Source organism: Kogia breviceps, chromosome 11 (genome assembly GCF_026419965.1).
Source record: "Kogia breviceps isolate mKogBre1 chromosome 11, mKogBre1 haplotype 1, whole genome shotgun sequence".
Taxonomy (NCBI): Eukaryota; Metazoa; Chordata; class Mammalia; order Artiodactyla; family Physeteridae; genus Kogia; species Kogia breviceps.
In genome coordinates, this window is record NC_081320.1 from 83,746,237 (window position 1) to 83,767,848 (window position 21,612).

The following is a 21,612-nucleotide window of genomic DNA, read 5'->3' on the forward strand; positions in this document are numbered from 1 at the left end:
TTCGCATGTAAAAGCGTGAATGTAGTTACTGGTGGCCTTAAAATAAAGGTCACCTAAGACTGAGAGGCATTTTGGAGAGACGGAAAGGACTCTGAGCTCGGAGTTTGATTTTTGGTTTCACCATATTCTAGACTTGTTGAGTTTGGCGTCACTCAATCTCAAATTGCTTCATCTATCAAATGGGGTAAAAAAAGTGGACGAAAATTGTTGTAAATCTTCAAAAGATAACCTTTCTAAAAATGAACGTGGACAAATAAAATATGAAAGTTGGAGGCTTACTGAAACTGATAGTTGGGAGGGTCGCCACTAGAGGAAAGAGGCCGGCTCTTCCCCATCTCTATAGCCACCGCGGCGCCCCACACGCGGTCAGAATCCACTCAATAAACCTTCCGGGCCGGATCAAGTTCCGCTTCCGCAGGCAGGTTTTCGCTGTAGGCAAGAGCGCAAGACGCCCGACGCAGCGTAGCGTCGGACTTCGCCGATGCGCATGCTCTACAGGCGAGGCGGAGGGCGGAGGGCGGGGGAGTGGCCAAGCGCGGCTGCTGGCCGGCTCGCTCTCCCTGCATCCCCGCGCGGGAGGCGGGGGCGCGCGCGCGCTCGTTCGCGCGGCCGGCGGCGTACAGTAGTGACGGCCGCGCGGGAGCGGTCACATGACCGTAGCGGCTGCCTGTACAGTAAGGACCCAATATGGCAGCGGCGGTAGCAGTGCTAACGGCCGCAGGAGGACCGGCCACCCCATAGACCGCCCCCCGCGCACCACCCCTGCCGCTTCCTCTGCTCGGGTGCTTCTCCGGCCTGACTTCCCCTTTCTCCCGTCTTTCCCGGCACCGCGGGAAGAACAGCGCAGGGCAGAGCAGGCAGGGAGGGCGGCCGCAGCCCGGACACGGGAGCCTCCCAGTCAGTTCAAGACCCGACATGAGGGAAAAGGGCCGTAGGAAGAAGGGCAGGACCTGGGCGGAGGCCGCCAAGACGGTAAGGAGGAGGGAGCGGACGGGAAGGCCGGGAGGATTTCGTTCCCTCGCCGCTCGCCGGTTGCAGGAGAAGGGAGGTCAGTGGCCCTGCGACCCTGCTGAGGGGGCACAAAACCGCGCGGCGAGGGCGGAGGTTAGTGTCGGATTTGTGGTCCCCGTGGGAATGGAGGCGCCCGGCGGAAGAGGGTCGCCGCGGTGCTGTGGCTTCTCCCTGCGTCTACGACGAGTCCTCTTGGTGTTTTGAAGCTGCCTCTCGGGGTCACGACGCTCTCGTCCCCACTTTGTGGTAGCCCCCGCCCCGGCATGGGGAAGTCTCTTGGGCTTGCACAGTAACCGGTTCTTCTCCCTTGTGTGGCTGAAGAGCCCCCATTGGATGCAGATAGGAGAAGGCTTGTGCGTGTACCCAGCCCCGGAAAGAAGAGGGGAGCGCTGGAGCTGGGTAGAATTGACCCGCTATAGCGGACACGCCGCCTGACCCCGGGCCCCTTGCCTGTCTGGGCTCCCGGATCAGGCCGGAGGTCACGAGGCTCTTGTTTTACGTTTGTTGTTTGAGCTGAAAGTGCGGGAGGTGTTTAGAAACGAAGTAACAGGTGGGACTTGTAGAATTTTTTTTTTTCTGTTTCCGTAGAGACCTACTCTGAACAAGGCAGCAATGCATGGTGGGACCTGTAGTTTACCCGGCCTTGACTTTTCCGTAGCTAAAGTGATGGTGGCCTCACGAAGTTGTAATTAGTGGATAAAACCATCTTTTTCTTTTCCTTCTAAATTTATTATAGCGAAGTTTAGAGGTAGGTTTAAAAAAATAGAGTACTGAAGATGAATGAGAAGTTACGTTTTATGAAAAAGTTAAAAGCGCCCACCATGTGGAAATGAAAGGCTTGGAAAAGTAAGGTTTATTCCATCTTTGAGGGTGCATCAGAAAAGTAACAGGATATAAAACAGCATTTTAGTGTTGGGAAGTGAGAAGGACTGGAGGCATTATCTTTAATGGTGAATCATGTCAGTAATACTTATACAACATGGAGAGCCCTTCTAAATGAACCTTTATTATGTGTTGTGTTTTATTTTTTAAAGTGGAGTTTTCTGAATATAAAAGTAATAAATGTTCACTGTGGGAAAATTTTGTGGAAAATTATAGAACTTTAGTATAAAGAAGGAAATAAATTATGTATTTCACTCCTCAGAGCTCTGTTAACATTTGGTATATTACCGTCCGGTCTTCTTTATTTATTTCCCCCAATCTGGGTCCTGTTGTTTATTCAATCTTACACATTTGTTCTGTAAACCTTGTGCATTTGTTTTGTAAACGTTTTGTGTTAGGGGGTTGATGAGTCTTCAACTTGTATGTGTTTTAGTTGGAACTGTGGAAAAAAAAGTTAGTGAATAAATAGAAGCACATTTTATTTGTTGAGTGTTTTCACTTAACAATATATCTTCATAATTGTGACTGCTGGTCGTTTCCCTCTAAAGAATAAACTCTAGAAATAGTTTTTTTGGGTGGTGGGGAAATTGGTCCTTCACAAAAGACAATTTTACTTTGTTCTACTTGATCAGTACTACCTCAGGACCTCTTTTATTTAAGGAAAGATGGTAAATTTTATTTATAGGTAAGCAGATCCCAACTCTATGTTAATTTAAGTCTCTAGAATGTCATGAGTACTTTTTGAATTATCTCTTTGGATAAAATAATCATTGGGAGATTGTGACAGGAAAAATTTACCTCTACTGTTTAGATTTTCCTATAATTATTATATTTGCTCATTTATAGTAAACATTTCAAGCCTTAACTAGTTATGTGAAAGTACTTAAAAGATGTTAAGACTAGTTTAATCAATAGAGCTCTGAGTTCTGAAGGGATTAGTATATTAGTGGCTTGGTATTTTTATTTGATTCTGGCAAATGTATAAGACTTCAGTCTAAATAAAAATGAATTTTAGAAAGAGAATGGTGACACAAACTTTTTTTCTTTGCCAAAATCTAGAAAACACTCTACTCTTTTTTTTCTTTTTTTTTTAAACATCTTTATTGGAGTATAACTGCTTTACCATGTTGCATTAATTTCTGCTGTATAACAGAGTGAATTAGCTATATGTATACATATATCCGCATATCCCCTCCCTCTTGCACCTCCCTCCTACTCTCTCTATCCCACCCCTCTAGGAGGTCACAAAGCATCCAGCTGATCTCCGTGTGCTAGGCAGCTGCTTCCCACTAGCCATCTATTTTACATTTGGTAGTGTATATCTGTCAATGCTACTCTCTCACTTCATCCCAGCTTACCCTTTCCCCTCCACGTGTCCTCAAGTCCATTCTCTACGTCTTGAGTCTTTATTCCTGTCCTGCCCCTAGGTTCATCAGAACTACTTTTTTTTTTTTTTTAGTTTCCATATATATGTGTTAGCATACAGTATTTGTTTTTCTCTTTCTGACTTACTTCACTCAGTATGACAGACTCTAGGTCCATCCACCTCACTACAGATAACTCAATTTTGTTTCTTTTTGTGGCTGAGTAATATTCTATTGTATATATGTGCCACATCTTCTTTATCCATTCATCTGTCGATGGACACTTAGGTTGCTTCCATGTTCTGGCTATTGTAAATAGTGCTGTAATGAACATTGGGGTGCATGTGTCTTTTTGAATTATGGTTTTCTCAGGGTATATGCCCAGTAGTGGGATTGCTGGGTCATATGATAATTCTATTTTTAGTTTTTTAAGGAATGTCCAGACTGTTCTCCATAGTGGCTGTATCAGTTTACATTCCCACCAACAGTGCAAGAGGGTTCCCTTTTCTCCACACCCTCTCCAGCATTTATTGTTTGTAGATTTTTTGATGATGGCCATTCTGGAACACTACTCTTTTTTGTTCGTTTTACCACCTATAAAGTGAAGGATTTAAGTAAACCTCAATGTTGAAAAGGTTTCTGTTTGTAGGAGGAATAGGCAGAAGTAAATGTGAAAGGAATAGACAAAAGTAAATCTTTGAATATTTTCAGATGCAGAATAATGAGATCAGAAAATTAGTGTTTGACAAATGTAAAGTTTAACTTTGACCTAAATTAGGAAACTGTGTATATTTATAAGATCAAGGGGCTTCCCTGGTGGCGCAGTGGTTGAGAATCCGCCTGCCGATGCAGGGGACACGGGTTCGTGCCCCGGTCTGGGAAGATCCCACGTGCCGCGGAGCGGCTGGGCCCGTGAGCCATGGCCACTGAGCCTGCGCGTCCGGAGCCTGTGCTCCGCAACGGGAGAGGCCACAACAGTGAGAGGTCCGTGTACCACAAAAACCAAAAAAAAAAAAAAAAGATCAAGAGGACCAGGCGAAGTAAGTCTTAAACTTATTTCGTAGGCATTAAGGTCAGATGTTCTAGAAACAGTTTCAAAAAGGATATATTAAAATTGTTTACTGAGTATAGGCAGTATCTGATTCTTATTTCATTGTGTTCTTGGTACCTGCATTGTAGAGCTATCCTGTTTTAGGGAGCATTATTAAAATGGGGTTGTAGGGGCTTCCCTGGTGGCGCAGTGATTGAGAGTCCGCCTGCCGATGCAGGGGACACGGGTTCGTGCCCCGGTCCGGGAAGATCCCACATGCCGCGCAGCGGCTGGGCCCGTGAGCCATGGCCACTGAGCCTGCGCGTCCGGAGCCTGTGCTCTGCAACCGGGGAGGCCACAACAGTGCAAGGCTCGCATACCACACACACACACACACAAAAAATGGGGTTGTATTCCTGACCAATGATATAGCAACAGATAAATAAAATTATTCATTCAATATTATATGAGTATATATACATACATGATTTGGGGTGTTGTGTGTATGTGAGAGAGCTATACAAATTGATATAAGATTGCTATGAACCATCTGAAAAAGCAAAATAAGATTTATAATTATTATATAATTATAAAATTATGCCAAAAGGCTGATTAAATGTAGAGTATAGACTGGTTGCAGTAACTAAGGACACCAGACAGAGAAATAATGGGGTTGAGATTCTACTGAACTTGAATGCTCATTCACATTCACTACACTGGCTTGTGTCCCTACTGATCTTATATTTGTCTCATATAAATACACTAGTTATAAAAAGCATTATTCAAGTATTTAATTAACAGTCTTACATGTTTTACATTTTATTATTATTTTTTAATTTTTGGCCACGCCCCATGGCTTGCAGGATCTCAGTTTCCCAACCAGAGACTGAACCCAGGCCATGGCAGTGAAATCCTGGAATCCTAACCACTAGGCCACCAGGGAATTCCCATTACATGTTTTAAATTTTAAAGGTGGCAGTGATGGTGGTGATGAAGTGATTTGGATGAGAGATCTATAGTATAGTGTTTGGTGTAATTTAAATAGAAAAATTTGTAGTAAGCCAGAGATATTGAGAACCATTACATTGACTTTAGAACTATGTTCAAAGTTCTGCACATTCTTTAAAAAAAAACAAAACAAAACATTGTATCATGTAAACATTTGGTGACATCCCTGAGGAATTTAGCTGTTTTTGCAAAGCAGAGCTTTCGAAATAGTATAATCTTGATGATATCATTTTCTTTTTGATTTTTCCCTTGTCACCTACCACAACCAGGGCAGCATTAAAAGGGAAAAATGTCCTTTTAGGACAAGTTTGTTGTTATTGCAGATGCAAGGGGTAGAGAGGCAGACCTTAGAGATTGCACTAGAGGTACCTTTGCGTATCTTTGGGGAATGAAGTGGTCAAAGTATAAGTGAAGTATGGGTGTTAGAGATGAGCACAGCAGATCTTTAGCATGTGGTTTGTAGACTGAAGAAAAAGTGGTTTGTTTTTATGTTTGTATTTCTATGTAGACTTCACTTAGTGGTTAATACTATTTTGAAAGCACATAGATTTTTATGTTATTTACCTAAAGTCATTTAACTTTAGGGAATAAGTTGGAAAATAGAAAGTTTCTATTAAAGGAGTAACTCTCATATGCTAATTACTTTTATGGAGGAAGTATTGAAAACAAAAGAATTACTTAAAAGTAAAATGATAAAATATATGTAATGATTAGAAACAAAAACATCTGAAAATACACTTTAAAAGAAACAGAAGTATTAACTTAGAAATTATCAGTACTCTTAATCTTTACCATGAGTAATTTTCTTCTGCTAGGAGTATGGCTGGGCCTGGTAATATCTTCTTGGATCTATATTGACTAGGCCAGAGTCCTTGTATGTCTGTATTTGTATTATATTTATAGTTGTATTAGAATCTCCAGGAGAGAGTGTACATCTTGGAAAAACATACTAAAGATATCCTTTTGTAATGTTGTTTGTTTGTTTATTTATTTTTGGCTGCATTGGGTCTTCATTGCTGCCCACAGGCTTTCTCTAGTTGCAGCGAGCAGAGGCTACTCTTCATTGTGGTGTGAGGGCTTCTTATTGGGGTGGCTTCTTTTGTTGTGGAGCACAGGCTCTAGGTGCGTGGGCTTCAGTAGTTGTGGCACGTGGGCTCAGTAGTTGTGGCTCGCGGGCTCAAGAGCGCAAGCTCAGTAGTTGTGGCGCACGGGCTTAGTTGCTCAGCAGCATGTGGGATGTTCCCGGACCAGGGATGGAACCTGTGTCCCCTGCATTGGCAGGCAGACTTTTAACCACTGCGCCACCAGGGGAGCCCCTACATTATTTTTAATTTCAGCTTTATTGAGGTATAATTGACATAAAATTATAAGAGATACATTTATGAAATTGCTATCTGCAGGTCTTTTTGTGCTCAGTGATTTGATGTAACATTCTTTGCTTGAGTGATTTTCATTCTTGCCTTAATGTTGAAATAAAGTTCCCCTGTGTTTTGCTCTTGAATTTTGTATTATTTTCGGTTCATCTTTCCTTCTGTCCTGTTCTCATGATCCTGTCTTGAAAGCCCAGAAACTAAGGAAAAGGAAGGGGAAAAAATATTTTTTGAACATATATTTCTGTGAGAGGTGCTGCTGCTGCATCTCCTAGAATTATGAGAGGAGCTGAGAAAATGATGTCAGATTTGCAGAAGTCCTTGCTGTTTCCTCATCCACAAAATCTACTTTTAAAAGGCTGTGCAATTTTGCTTCGGTGAAAGGGCATTATATTTTCACTACAGAAGCTATCTGGAAGGAGGCCACTCTGTGTGGAAGATATAACTACAGGGAACTGATCAGTAAGGTTTGTTAAAACCTGCTATCTTTGTCCTTTTTACAAAAGCCTCTGAATGCCCCTCTAGTTCTGTTTTCTTTCTTTCCATATCTCATAGAGGCCATCCTCATAGTTTATAGTATTGTAATGTTGTACAATTTAGTATTTTTAGTATAGTTTGATTTATCATGTTTTTAGTGTTTTTTAAAAGGTTATTGAATATACTTAGTTTTAGAACTCTTTAGACATGACTTAAAAACAGTAGTGTTTAAATTGAGTTACTGTTACAGTTATATAGGCTCATTTTAAAAAAAAGTAGAACAGCAGTATGTAGAGAGTTAGTCTTGGATGAGTCACTATACTGAAAATAGGGATTAAATGAAAGTCTGCATACACAAATATTGAAAATCGTTTAGTTACCAAATTATAATTATAGTTGATAGTTTGAATACAGCTTTCTGGACTTTTAAACTTATATGTAGAAATATATATAAACATGTATACCTGTCTATATTTTGTATACAGTTCTTCAATTTGCATTGCCACTACATATGTATCCATTTCATTCTTCTTAATGATTTCTTAATATTCCATTGTTTTCAGATGTACCATCATTTAAAAGTCATTTATAGTTTTTTTCCCCCCTTTTGTAACATACTTCAGTATATATATCTGGGTGTATGTGTATGTACATTTGTGTGAATGGAATAGTTAAGATAAAGAATTTGTGAACTTGAGTTAGTGGCAGTTTATATTCCCCTCCAAAATTTTGAAGGTTCTTGTTTTTTCCCACCTTTCTCTGTTATCCAAGAAATCTATCACTCTTTGCCATTTTGATATATTAACAAAGCATTTCTTTTGTTATTTTGTTCAGTAGAACTTGATGGAAATGTTCTATATCTGTGCTGTCCAGTGCACTAGCCACTAGTCACATGTGGCCACTGAGCACTTGAAATGTGGCTAGTTTGACTTAGGAACTGAATTTTGAATTTTATTCAATTTTAATTCATTTAAGCTTAAATAGCCACATTTGTTTAGTGGCTACTATTATAGAGTAACTTCCTACGTTTATTGACTGTGTATATTTTTCAGTAAACTTGTCTATACAGATCTTTTGCACTTTTTTTTTTTTGCTTCCTGGTCGTTTTTATACTGATTTCTAAGAGTGCTTTGTAGGTTAAGGAAACTGGCCCTTTTGTCATACGTGTCACAGATCTGTTTCCCATTTTTGGCTTTTGACTTGATTTATGCAGTTTTTTAAAATTCTGCCAGACATTTTAAAATGTTTTTTTAAAAAATTTATTTATTTATTTATGGCTGTGTTGGGTCTGTTGCTGCGCGCAGGCTTTCTCTAGTTGTGGAGATCGGGGGCTACTCTTTGTTGTGGTGCACAGGCTTCTCATTGTGGTGACTTCTCTTGTTGCGGAGCACGGGCTCTAGACGTGTGGGCTTCAATAGCTGTGGCATGCAGGCTCGGTAGTTGTGGCTCGCGAGCTCTAGAGCACAGGCTCAGTAGTTGTGGCACACAGGCTTAGTTGTTCTGCGGCATGTGGGATCTTCCCAGACCAGGGCTCGAACCCATGTCCCCTGCATTGGCAGGCAGATTCTTAACCACTGCGCCACCAGGGAAGCCCGACATTTTTTCTGTTAATGTAAATAAATTTACCAATCTTTACCTTTCGTGCTTTTCTAGGTTTTGAGTCCTATTAAGAAAAACTTTCTCAAAGACTATAAGTTGAGTGCTTTTAAAGAAAATGGTTAGCCGTGAAGGTATATCTTTCCCAAATAGAATACATATTTTATTGTGGACAAGTAGGAGGAAATTCAGTTTATATATGTTAGTAAGTCTGTGCTCCTTGAAAGCAGAGACTTTTAAATATTTCTACCTGCAGAACTTAACTTGTTTTCTTGTGCATGAGTGCTAAATCTTAGTTCACTTTTTAAAATTGGAGATAAAAGAGAAGACACTGTTCTCACATTCAAGAGAGCACAATTTGAGTAAAATTAGTCAACTATATTAAATATTGTTTGCCAGGAAAACTGGTTGAATATCTTTTTTGTGAAAAAAGAAAGAAAGAAAGTTATTTCAAGACACACCAAAGTATTTGCCTCCCAAGACCCTTTCGAATTACATTTGGACATAGGGAAGTTTCTGTGATAATTCTTACTTCTGACCTTGCTTGACAAAAACTAAAATAGGTTAATGGTAAATACAGATGTACTTAGTCTTGGGCATCAAGGGACGTTGTAAACCTTATTAATTATAGCGTCTTCTCAGTAATTTGATCTATCTTTTAGTAAAAAATTATGTTGTGAAAGACTTTTCATTTGAAAATTCTTTGGCTGCTGACATTTAGCAGTTGATACTACATTTAGAATGGGCTTTCATTGGAGTTCACAGCTTGGGATGGCCCAAATCATCTTGAATCTTTAACCCACTGATGTCTGAATTATTCAGTAGCTGGTTTAGCCATATTCAGTTTCAAATAAAGTGCTTAATGGTGTTAGTGACTTATTCTAAATAGTAACATAAAAATTTAAATGTGTTGCTATTGATTTATAGTGATTAGTTTCCTATATGATTTGAGTGGTTCTGACAAATTTTGTAAGTTTAAATGGATGGTACCCATGAAATGGGTTGATATTTTAGGGAAGGTTTTCTCTTTTACATTGTTTGTGTGTGGGGGAGAGAGAGAGAGAGGGAGAAAGAAGATGTCAAAAAGAGATGGATTACAAGATAAAGATAATAGAAGAACACTTTTCATGTATATCATTAATCACCTATGAAAGACATAATGAGGAATATAGGACTGTTTTTTTGGCTGAGCCGTGCAGCCTGAGGGACCTTAGTTCCCCGACCAGGGTTCGAACCCGTGCCCCCTGCATTGGGAGCACGGAGTCTTAACCACTGGACCACCAGGGAAGTCCCAGGACTGTGTGTGTGTGTGTGTGTGGGGGGTACGCGGACCTCTCACTGTTGTGGCCTGGACTGTGTGTGTGTGTGTGGGGGGGGGGGGCGTACGCGGACCTCTCACTGTTGTGGCCTGTCCCGTTGCGGAGCACAGGCTCAACGGCCATGGCTCACAGGCCTAGCCGCTCCGCAGCATGTGGGATCTTCCCGAACCGGGGCACGAACCCGTGTCCCCTGCATCGGCAGGCGGATTCTCAACCACTGCGCCACCAGGGAAGCCCCCAGGACTTTTTTTTTTTTTTTTTTTTTTTTTTTTTTTGTGGTACGCGGGCCTCTCACTGTTGTGGTCTCTCCCATTGTGGAGCACAGGCTCCAGACGCACAGGCTCAGTGGCCATGGCTCACGGGCCCAGCTGCTCCGCGGCATGTGAGATCTTCCTGGACCGGGGCACGAACCTGTGTCCCCTGCATCAGCAGGCGGATTCTCAACCACTGCACCACCAGGGAAGCCCCCAGGACTATTTTTAATAGCAACTTGGTAATAACCTTAACAATCTGGATCTGATCTTGGCTCTTTAATTTATTGAGTTTATTGTGTTGGCTTGAACAAGTTATTTAAACCAGTGCTCAAACAATAATGTGTAAAAGAATCATCTGGGGAGCTTATTAATGTAGATTATTATTCAGTAGGTCTGCAGTGTAGCCAGAGATTCTGCATTTGTAACAAGTTCACAGGTGATGCTGGTGGTTTGGTCTAAGAGCCACATTTGGAGTTGTAGGGATTACACTAAGCGTTCTCAATTTCCCTAAACTGTAAAATAAAGATAATAATAGAATTTACCATTTGGAGTGTTAGGTGATTAGGCTAGAATGTGTGAAAAGTTCTTTGTACAATGCCTAGTATGTTGTAAGCACTGTTTGTTAATATTACTGAAAAATTAGTAAATGTAGATCACTTTATGTTTCTGAATGGGAAAACTAAATATTGTAAGATGTTATTTCTTAGCAAATGGGTGCAGATGTTTGAAACGGTTCTAATGAAAAGCCTTCTAACCTCAGGGACCCCATTTGCCACTTGTTTCCCAAGGTCAATGTGGAATCACACAGAGACCTAAACTAGCTATGGACAAGTTTGGGAACCCACTGAAAGATCCGTCTCATGCTTTAGGAGATTCTGTCCCAAGTCTCACTCTCTTGACTTATACTTTGTGAACTGCTGTGGAGAAGGGCATGTGGCAAGGAATGGCAGGCAGCCTCTGGTTGCTGAAAGGCTCCTGGCCAAAAGTCAGCAAGAAAACAGAAAGGGACTAAAACCTGCCAACGAGTAAGCTTCGTGGTAAGCTTGGAAAAGAATACAAGCCCAAGCCTCAGATAAGTTCACAGTCCCAGCTGTCACTTCAGTTTCAGCTCAGTGAGACTCTAAGCAGAAGACCCTGTTAACCCATGCCCAGAATCCTGACACAGAGAACTGTGAGATAACTTTGTATTGTTTTCACCTTTTATAATAAAATATAATCAAAAAATAAATTTGTGTTGTTGAGGCTGTATAATAGCAAACTAAAAGTATTACTGAAATTTGGTGGAGGAGGGAACATGGTAAGGTTGGTCTCAGGGAGGGATTGGCCTGGGTATTCAAGGGTGAATATGGATAAGGGTATTCCAGGCAGAAGAAAGGCTGAAAAAATGCAGCATATATTTTATGCATGCTGTTTACCTTTGAGTATTGTGAAGTGTAGTAAAAGAAAAGGCCAGAAAAGGTAAGCTGGGACTAAAATGTTGTAAGTTGTACAAATTGGGCAGACAAATATTTTTATTCTAGGAGTTGTAGAGAGTTTTTATGCAGGCAATAACATCTGTGTTTTGGGCCATTTGTGGGGTGTATTGTAGAGAGCTGAAGAATCTAGCTATGGATAGGTTATAGAGTGAGGCTCTCTTGAGTTAGAAGGATGGGTGGGGGGTATACATTTTATTTTTCTCATTTTATACCTATTCTCTGTACATCTATCCCACTTATAGGTCTCCAACAGAAGCCTGTACTTAAGTTCTGCCAGTCTTCTGAAGTTTTCATAAATACAGGAGGTTCTGGAATGCTCTTCAACACAACAGAATTGTATGATTCTTGAGAGGAAAAAAAAGTAAATTCTTTCCCCAGTTATTCTAGCTCTTTTGATTTTTCTTTTCTCTGAATTCTCATGCCACTGTTCTTTCCATTCTACTATCCTATGTGCCGCTGGTCTTCAGGTTTGTTGAGGTGGTAGAATTAATCAGAAATCTGTGTTGCACAACTCCATGGGGAACCATTCATATTTACATATTGTATTTATGTGAATATTGCTTCCTGGAGTTGTGCACCACAGTGGCTCTGGGTTCCATGATGCTTTGTGTGAAAATATCATTAAATATTTGTGACAACACCATTAAATATTGGTATATTTATTTCTGATAAAAGGTAAGAATAGTTTTGCCAGGAGAAAACCTATTACAAGTTTGTGATAGGAAAGTCACAACTTGAGAACAGATGGGTAGGCGGCAAGAAGGGCATCTTTTCCAATCTTTCATTTAGTATCGGATTTGCTTCATGTGTATTTCCCAGGTCTGTTTCCTGGCAGACAAGAGGTGGTAGCAAATGACAAAGGTTTAATGAAAATGTTTCCTATTAGCTGTATATTTTTTGTGAACACTTATAGAGAAAGTTCCCTTTTATTTCTAGTTTGCTGAGAGTTTTTGTCATGAATGGATGTTGAGTTTTGTCAGATGCTTTTTCTGAATCAATTGCTTTTCTTTTTAGACTTTTAATATGGTGGATTACATGGATTTTCAAATTTTTTTTTTTTTTTTTGATTTTCAAATTTTGAATTGGCCTTTTTGCATTCCTGGGGAAAGAAACCTTACTTGGCTGTGGTGTATTACACTTTTTATACATTGCCAGATTGTATTTGTTGAGGACCTTTATGGTTATGTTCATGAGGGATATTAATTTGTAGTTTTCTTCTATTGTCTCTGTCTGGCTTTGGTATCAGGATAGTGCTGATCTCATAAAAAAGGAAGTCTTCCTTCCTCTATTTCCTGAAAGAGATTATAGTTGATCATCACTATTCGTGGATTCAGTACAGTTGACCCTTGAACAACTCAGGTGTTAGGGGCACCAACCCTCTGCACAGTCAAAAATCCTTGAGTAATTTGTAGACAGCCCTCCATATGAGCGGTTCTTCCATATCCATGGTTCCTCATCCATAGGTTCAACCCCCTTGAATCGTGTAGTACTGTAGTATTTACTGTTGAAAAAATTCCACATATAAGTGGACCTGTGCAGTTAAACCTGTGTTGTTCGAGGGGCAAGTGTATTTGTGAACTCACCTGCTTGCGAAAATATACTCCTAACCCCAGACAGTACTCGGCACTTTTGTTCTTTTGTCCATTCATGGACATTTGCTGAGTGGCAAAACATTTGTCACCTGACACTGAGGTCTCTGCTGAAGTCAAACAAGGTGATCTTCTGCCTCTTCATTTCAGCTCTCATAGTGAAAATGTGTCCTTTTTGTGGTCTATTCAGTGCATTGGTGTTTGCATTTTTGTGCTTTTTGTTGGTGCTCTCACTATTTAAAATGGCTCCCAAGTATAGTACTGAAGTGCTGTCTAGTCTTCTTAAGTGCAAAAAAGCTGTGATGTGCCTTATGGAGAAAATACCCGTGTTAGATAAACTTTGTTTAGGCATGACTTACCGTGCTTTTGGCCGTGAGTTAATAATATGTATTAAATATCTTTAAACAGAAACACACATAAAGACAAGGTTATGTATTGATCAGTTGACAAAAATAAGACCAGAGGCTTGCAGGAACCTAACTCTGTATTTCATCTAGGAGCAGTGCTTCAGTTATTTGCAAATTTAGTGTTCATGGTGACATGTGAATAATGAGAATGGACTGTTTGTAGAACTGGTGTTATTTCTTCTTTAAATGTTTGATAGAGTTCACCAGTGAAAAACATTCTGGGGTCTGGAGATTTCTTTTGTGGAAGGCTTTTAACTATGAATTCAATTTCTTGTATAATTGTAGAGCTATTCAGGTTATCTGTGTCTTCTTGGGTAATTTGAGTAGTTAGTGGTTTTCCAGGAATTGGTCCATTTTGTTTAAGTTGTTGAGTTTATGTCTGTAGTTTGTAGTATTCCCTTATCGTTCATAGAGTCTGTAGTAATATATCTCCACTTTATTCTTGATAACTGGTAATTTGTCTTTTTCCATTTTTTTCCACTAGAGATTTATCAGTTTTTTTTTAATCAATTGAAAGAACGAGCTTTTGGTTTCATTAATTTTTCTCTCTTTTTCTATTTTCACTCTTATTGATATTTACTATCTTTATTATTATTAATGGTCACTTTTCATTCTCCCCCCATACCAGCCTCTGGTAACCAGTAATCTACTTTCTGTGTCTGGGTTTGCCTGTTCTGGACAGTTCATGTAAATGGAGTCATACAGCATGTGGCCTTTTGTGTATGGCTTCTTTCACTTAGCATAATGTTTTCAAAATTCATCCATATTGTAGCATGTATCCTTTTTATGGCTGAATAATATTCCATCATATGGATATACCACCTTTTATTCTCTTCATCAGTTGATGGATATTTGGATTGTTTATACTTTTTGGCTATTACGAATAATGCTGCCATGAACATTTCGTGTACAACTTTTTGTGTCAACATATGTTTAATTCTTTTTGGTATATTGGAGTGGCATTGCTAGGCCATACGTTAACTCTATTTTTAACTTTATGAGGAATTACCAAACTGTTTACCATATCAGCTGAACAATTTTACAGCACTACCAGCAATGTTTGAGGGTTCTAATTTCTCCTTGCCAACACTTTTTGTTTTCCTTTTTTTTTCCCTAAAATAATTATATCCGTTCTAGGGGATGCGAACTGTATTTTCCTAATGAATAATGATATTGAGCATCTTTTCATGTACTTACTGGCCATTTGTATATATTTTTTGAGAAATATCTATTCATATCCTTTGCCCTTTTAAAAATTGGATTATTTGTCTTTTTGCTGATTTCTAAGAATTCTTTATATACTGTATACAAGTCCCTTATCAGACACATTATTGGCAAATATTTTTTCCATTCTGTGGGTTGTTCTTTCACTTTCTTGATATGTCCTTTGGCACACAATTTTTTTTTTTTTTTTTTTTTTTTTTGCGGTGAGCGGGCCTCTCACTGCGGTGGCCTCTCCCCTTGCGGAGCACAGGCTCCAGACACGCAGGCTCAGCGGCCATGGCTCATGGGCCCAGCCGCTCCGTGGAATGTGAGATCCTCTCAGACCGGGGCACAAACCCGTGTCCCCTGCATCGGCAGGCAGACTCTCAACCACTGCACCACCAGGGAAGCGCAGGCACACAAATTTTAAAATTTTGAGTAAGGGTTTATTTTTTAAATTTAATTATTAGATAATTTCTGTTTCTCTATTTTCATGTTTACTCACTCTTTTGTTATTGATTCATCCAGTAACGTTTTGTTTTGGTTTGGTTATTTTTCAGTTCAAAAATTTCCGTTTGGTTTTTCTTTATATCTTCTACTTTGCTGAAACTTTGTATCTTTCCCTTCATTTCAAGCGTGTTAACCCTTGGAGCATTTTTATAATAGCTGCTTTATTTATTTATTTGGTTGCACCGGGTCTTAGTTGCAGCAGGTGGGCTCCTTTGTTGCGGCTTGTACTTTTTTTTCTTTAAATTGAAGTATAGTTGATTTACAATGTTGTGTCAGTTTCTGGTGTACGGCAAAGTGATTCAGTTATCCACATCTATATCTATATACTTTTATTTATTTTATTTATTTATTATTTTTGGCTGCATTGGGTCTTCGTTGCTGCATGCGGGCTTTCTCTAATTGTGGCGACCTGGGGCTACTCTTTGTTGCAGTGCACGGGCTTCTCATTGCGGTGGCTTCTCTTGTTGTGGAGCACGGGCTCTAGGTGCATGGGCTTCAGTAGTTGTGGCTCACGGGCTCTAGAGCACAGGCTCAGTAGTTGTGGTCCATGGACTTAGTTGCTCAGTGGTACGTGGGATTTTCCTAGACCAGGGCTGGAACCCATGTCCCCTGCATTGGCAGGTGAATTCTTAACCACTGCACCACCAGGGAAGCCCTATATTTATATATATTCGTTTTCATATTCTTTTCCATTATGGTTTATTACAGGACATTGAATATAGTTCCCTGTGCTGTATAGTAAGACTTTGTTTTTTATTTACTTTATATATAGTAGTTTGTATCTGCTAATCCCAAACTCCTAATTTATCCCTCCCTCACCCCCTTTCCCCTTTGATAACCATAAGTTTGTTTTCTATGTCTATGAGTCTGTTTTGTAAGTAAGTTCATTTGAGTCATATATAATAGCTGCTTTAAAGTCTTCGTGAAACATTTCCAATATCAGTGTTATTTTGTTTGTGTCTTTATTTTCTTTTCCTAAGCAAGTTGAGATTTTCCTTGTATACCAAATTTAGATTGTATTCCGGCCATTTTGAATATTGTATAATGGACACTCTGGGTCTTGTTTAAGTTCTGTGGAGAATGTTAATAGTTTTGTTTTAGCAAGTAGTTGACTGAATTGGGTTCAGGCCTCAGGTTCTGATCTTTGGGTTGTCTGTTCTGTGGGTTGTTGTTTCAATGTCAGTTAAGTTTTCAAAGCCTTTTTAGTGATGTTTGGATTTGTCCGTGTGTACCATCAGTGGACTGTCGGGGATTTGGGTGGTGGTCTTGCCCATGGGTTGTGAAACCATGGCCTGTGGGCTAAATCCAGCCCACTGCCTGCTTTCAAAAATAAAATTTTACTGGAATGCAGCCATGCCCATTTGTTTATGTATTTTTTTGTGGGTGCTTTCATACAATAGTCATAGTTAAGCAGTTGCAACAGAGACTGTTGGGCCCACAAAACCTTAAATTTACTATATGGTCCTTTATAGAAAAGGTTTGCTGATCCCTTGTCTATCCCACAGTCAGTTCTCAAAGACTTTCAGTACTTTTTAGGGTTCAGTCCATGTATACAAAGCTCAGGTGTTAGCCAAGGAGTTCATAAGCAACTTTAAGGGATCACTTTCCTGAGTTCTTTTGTCTGCAATCTTCCCAGTACTTTCAGATTCCCTGGGGGCTCCCCTTTTTCATTTATTTGGCCAGAAATTTGGGGCTTTCTTTATCCCAGTCCTCTGTGTACTTCCTACAACTATGCCTCCGTCAGGCCAAGCAGCAGGAGACTTGAGAGGGAAAAAGAGCATAGTTCCTTTGATTGGAGGGGAAGATTTCCCTCCTTCAGAGTTTTGGGCATCTGCTTTCTCCGTTGCTGTTGTTGCCACAGGATTACTTGGGGTTTGAGGTACAAGAGAACAGGGAAAATTAAAAATAGAAGAAAGAAAGAAAATGAGGAAGTTTCTGTTCTGTCTCTGAGCATTTTGAGACACCTGTCCTGATGGAACACTCTCTGTCTACACTGATGCCCATTTCCAGGTTTTGGGCTGTGTTGAGTTCAGCTTGAGATACTGGAGGGGAAAAATTGCTAACATCATTGCCAGTTTGGAGGTACTTTGCATTCAGGTGTTCCTCAATCTGCCTGCTACTATTTACTGATACTTTGTTGGGACTTACTTGGTGGCCCAGTGGTTAAGAATCCGCCTGCCAATGCAGGGGACACAGGTTCGAGCCCTGGGCCAGAAGATCCCTCATGCTGCAGAGCAGCTAAGCCGGCAAGCCATAACTACTGAGCCTGTGCTCTAGAGCCCGTGAGCCATGACTACTGAGCCGATGAGCCCTAGAGCCTGTGCACTTAGAGCCCGTGCTCCACAACAAGAGAAGCCACCGCAATGAGAAGCCCTCACACCGCAACAAAGAGTAGCCCCTGTTCTCCGCAACTAGAGAAAGCCTGCATGCAACCGTGCAGACCCAACGCAGCTATAAATGAATGAATGAATGAATAAAACACATAAATATTTTGTTGGATATGATTTACTTAAGGATTTTTACATCAGTGTTAACAAGAGATAATTGGTCTGCAGTTTCTTTTTTTAATAGTGTCTTTGTCTGGTTTTGATATTAGGGTATTGTTGGCCTCAGATGAGTTAGAAAGTATTCCCTCGAGTTCTTTCTTCTGGAAAATAATTGTAGAGAATTGGTATAATTTCTTCCTTATAATGTTTGGTAGAATTCACCAGTGAATCTATCTTAGCCTATTTTGGAGGGTTATTAATTAATCATTGATGTTTTTAGATTGTCTGTTTCTTCTTGTCAAGTTTTGACAGATTATGTCCTTTAGGGAATTGGTCTGTTTTATCTAGGTTGTCAAATTTGTGGGCATAATATTCCTTTATTCTTTTACTGCACATGGGGTCTGTAGTGACGTCCTCTCTTTCACTTCTGATACTAGTAATTTTTCTTTTTCTATTTTATTTTAAAGCTTTAGGCTTATTGACTATATATAACTTTTCAAAGAACCAGCTTTTAGTTTTGTTGATTTTTCTCTATGGTTTCAGCTTCACTGGTTTCTGCTCTAATTTTTATTATTTCTTTCTTCTGCTTACTTTGGATTTAATTTGCTCCTCTTTTTCTAGTTTCCTAAGATGGAAGCTTAGATTACTGAATTTACATCTTTTTCTTTTCTAATATGAATTCAATGCTGTAAATCTTTTTCTATGCCCTGCTTTTCCTGCATCTCACAAATTTTTGTAAGTTGTATTTTCGTTTAGTTCATGATATTTTAAAACTTCTCTTGAGATCTCTTCTTTAACTCATATGTTATTTAGAAGTGTGTTGTTTAGTTAGTGTCCATATAGTTTGGGGTTTTTCTAGGTATCTTTGTTACTGATTTCTAGTTTAATTCCACTGTGGCCTGGGAGCAGTCATAGCACAGTTTCTATTCTTTTAAATTTATTAAGGTGTGTTTTATGACCCAGAATGTTCTCATTCTTGGTGAATGCTCTAGTGATCTTGAGATGAAACCATTTACTTTGCAGAATCCTTAGCTGCTCCATTCAGGTTTTATAGCTACATTCTTGGGAGTGATAAGGTGGAATATACTTACCCCATCTTACCTGGAATTGGAACCCATCCTATATTTTGGAGTATTTCCTGTGGAAAGATTAGAAATATAGTTACTTGTAATTTGCTATGTGGTATACTGCTTTATTTAAGGGTTGTACTAATTTATAATGCCACCAGCAGTACGTGAGATTAGTTTTGCCCCATAGTGGATACATTTTTTTTTTTTTTTTTGCTGTATGCGGGCCTCTCACCGCTGCGGCCTCTCCCATTGCGGAGCACAGGCTCCGGACGCGCAGGCTCAGCGGCCATGGCTCACGGGCCCAGCCGCTCCGCAGCATGTGGGATCCTCCCAGACCGGGGCACGAACCTGTGTCCCCTCCATCGGCAGGCGGACTCTCAACCACTGCACCACCAGGGAAGCCCCGTGGATACATTGTAAAGCTAACATTTTTTGTGTAGAAGTTATAGAGAGATAGCTGGGAAGTTCATTTGTAATAGAATAATATTGCCTTACACGGCTAGAAACGTTTAAAATATAAGTACTTAAACATACACATATTAGTGTGAAGTTTTCCCTATAAAATTTGGATTTCTCCCTGTGTTTATTTGTCACTGCACCCTCCCTTTACCAACCTCCCTTTGTAACATGAGGGGTTTTTGTTTGTTTGTTTTAAAATTTCCTTTGAAAGGTAGACAAAATGGAGATGAAGAAGACATGGCTGTTGTAAAGTGAAGGAAGGCTCCAAACTAATGTACTCTGGGGTGGGGTGGAGATAACGTTTTCTTCTGAAACCTTTTCTGACTTTCTCCATATAGAGACCAAGGGACATAGTATTGTTATAAATATTGTCAATTAAAAAAAATCAGGTTCTTAGCTTTGTAAGCTAATGGAAGGAGTGGTTCTTTGGTGAGTGTCTCAGGTTGGCTTAGGATAGGATCAGTTTGCAAACACCAAATCTCAATGTCATATCATTGGAGATTCAATATATGGAACATTTAATTTAGTTAAGTGTTTATTGAGGACTTACTGTATGCCAGGCATGTGGATGTAGCATTGAACAAATCAGGAGAAAAGAAAAGATCCCTGTCTGTATGGAACTTAATTTGTGGATGGGGGTGGAAGACAGACAACATGGTAAATAAATAAATTATATGTTTTGTTAGAGGTAAGTGCTACGGGAAAAAAATTAAGCAAGATGGCTGGGGAATGCTGGGCGAGTTTGGAGCAGTTTGCAATTTTAATTGGGTATTCAGGCAAGGCCTCACTGAGAAGCTGACTTTTGACCAAACATTTGAAGGAGGTGAAGGAGCAAACTTTGCAGATACTCAGGGAAAGAGCATTCTACACAGAGGGAGCAGTCAGTGTAAAGACTGAGGCAGGAGTGTGCCTGTCTTGGTCTAGGAACTGTGTGGAGGCCAGCATAGCTAAAGTAAAGTGATTGAGGAAGAGAGATGTAGGCGATGAAATCAGGGAGGCAACATGTTTATTGCTAGGGCTAAACTCTATTGCCTAGAATTCTTGGTAGATTTTCCTATCTTCTTGTTCCAATTTACTTTCCAGCTCCTCTCATACTGAATGTCCTGCCTAGATAACTCAAGGACTTCTGGAATGACTCTGGATTGGCACTGGCCTGTGGAAGGTAGTTTCCATGGGGTATCATCCTTCTCTGTTGCAGGGAATAGCCAAGGTTTCAACAAAAAAATTTTGTAAAGTCCTTCAGAGGCTTTCGAAAAATTATGACATTTTTATATTAAGTTTTAACACAACCATTATTCAGAATGTATTAGCTTCCTGGTTTGTTCAGTGTTCTTTATGCTGTATTTCTACAGTAAATTACTTCTGTCTGTATTACGGCAACTAGGATCTATATGTCTGTTGGATCAAGTATTGTTGAAATTGTGTCTGACTTCCCTTCTGACGGGATAACGGTTTTACTGTTAAAGTATTGAACACCTACCACATATATAGCAGAAGTAATGCTAGCTAGCTCAAATCAAAACATAATAACAAATAGGACAAAAAAAGGGAAAACAGGCTAATTTTACTAAGCACTTGTGTATGTAAATTGTGAATACAGCTATATAATAAAACAACACACCATGATTAATGATAATTAATTATTCCAGGAACACAAAGCTCCTTTGTTTTTAGGAAATTATCATCAAATTATTAGGTCAAAAATGAGAAAACTATATGTAGAGATGTCAAAAATGTGAAACTATATGTAAAGATGGGTACTTGCCCAGCTCCCTAGGCAAGGATTTTATTTTCTAGACTCCCTTGTATGTAGGTGGTGCCAAGTAACTATTTTTAAAGTGAAATGTCAGCATAAATAATGTGTGTCACTTCTGGGTCAAGGTATTTAAGAGCAGGGTGTGCCTACTGAATAGAAACCAGCTGCACTGAACTGTTAATAATTTAGTTCACAGCTGAATAACTGTTTATAACTGAATAATAACTTATATTGTGTTAAGCTAATGAAATTTTGGGATTTGGTTATAGCACCTAGTGTTACCTAACAGGTATGAGCTATATGATTATCTCACATGTCAAAAAAGCAATTATTTAAATTCACCTTT

General features: G+C 39.7%; 1 protein-coding gene across 3 annotated transcripts in view; it reads left to right on the forward strand.

Annotated features, from left to right (window-relative positions):
* The first annotated feature begins 584 nt into the window (after positions 1-584).
* The window catches only part of ASXL2 (ASXL transcriptional regulator 2), a 126,641-nt gene continuing 105,613 nt past the window's right edge, over positions 585-21,612 (forward strand). For 2 of the 3 annotated variants that reach the window (XM_067007949.1, XM_059079158.2), the window contains exon 1: positions 585-972. In XM_067007949.1, the coding sequence (XP_066864050.1) occupies positions 916-972 (57 nt within the window). In that variant the 5' untranslated portion in view covers positions 585-915. The remainder of the gene's footprint in view (positions 973-21,612) is intronic. The other variant, XM_067007950.1, reaches the window with a different exon arrangement.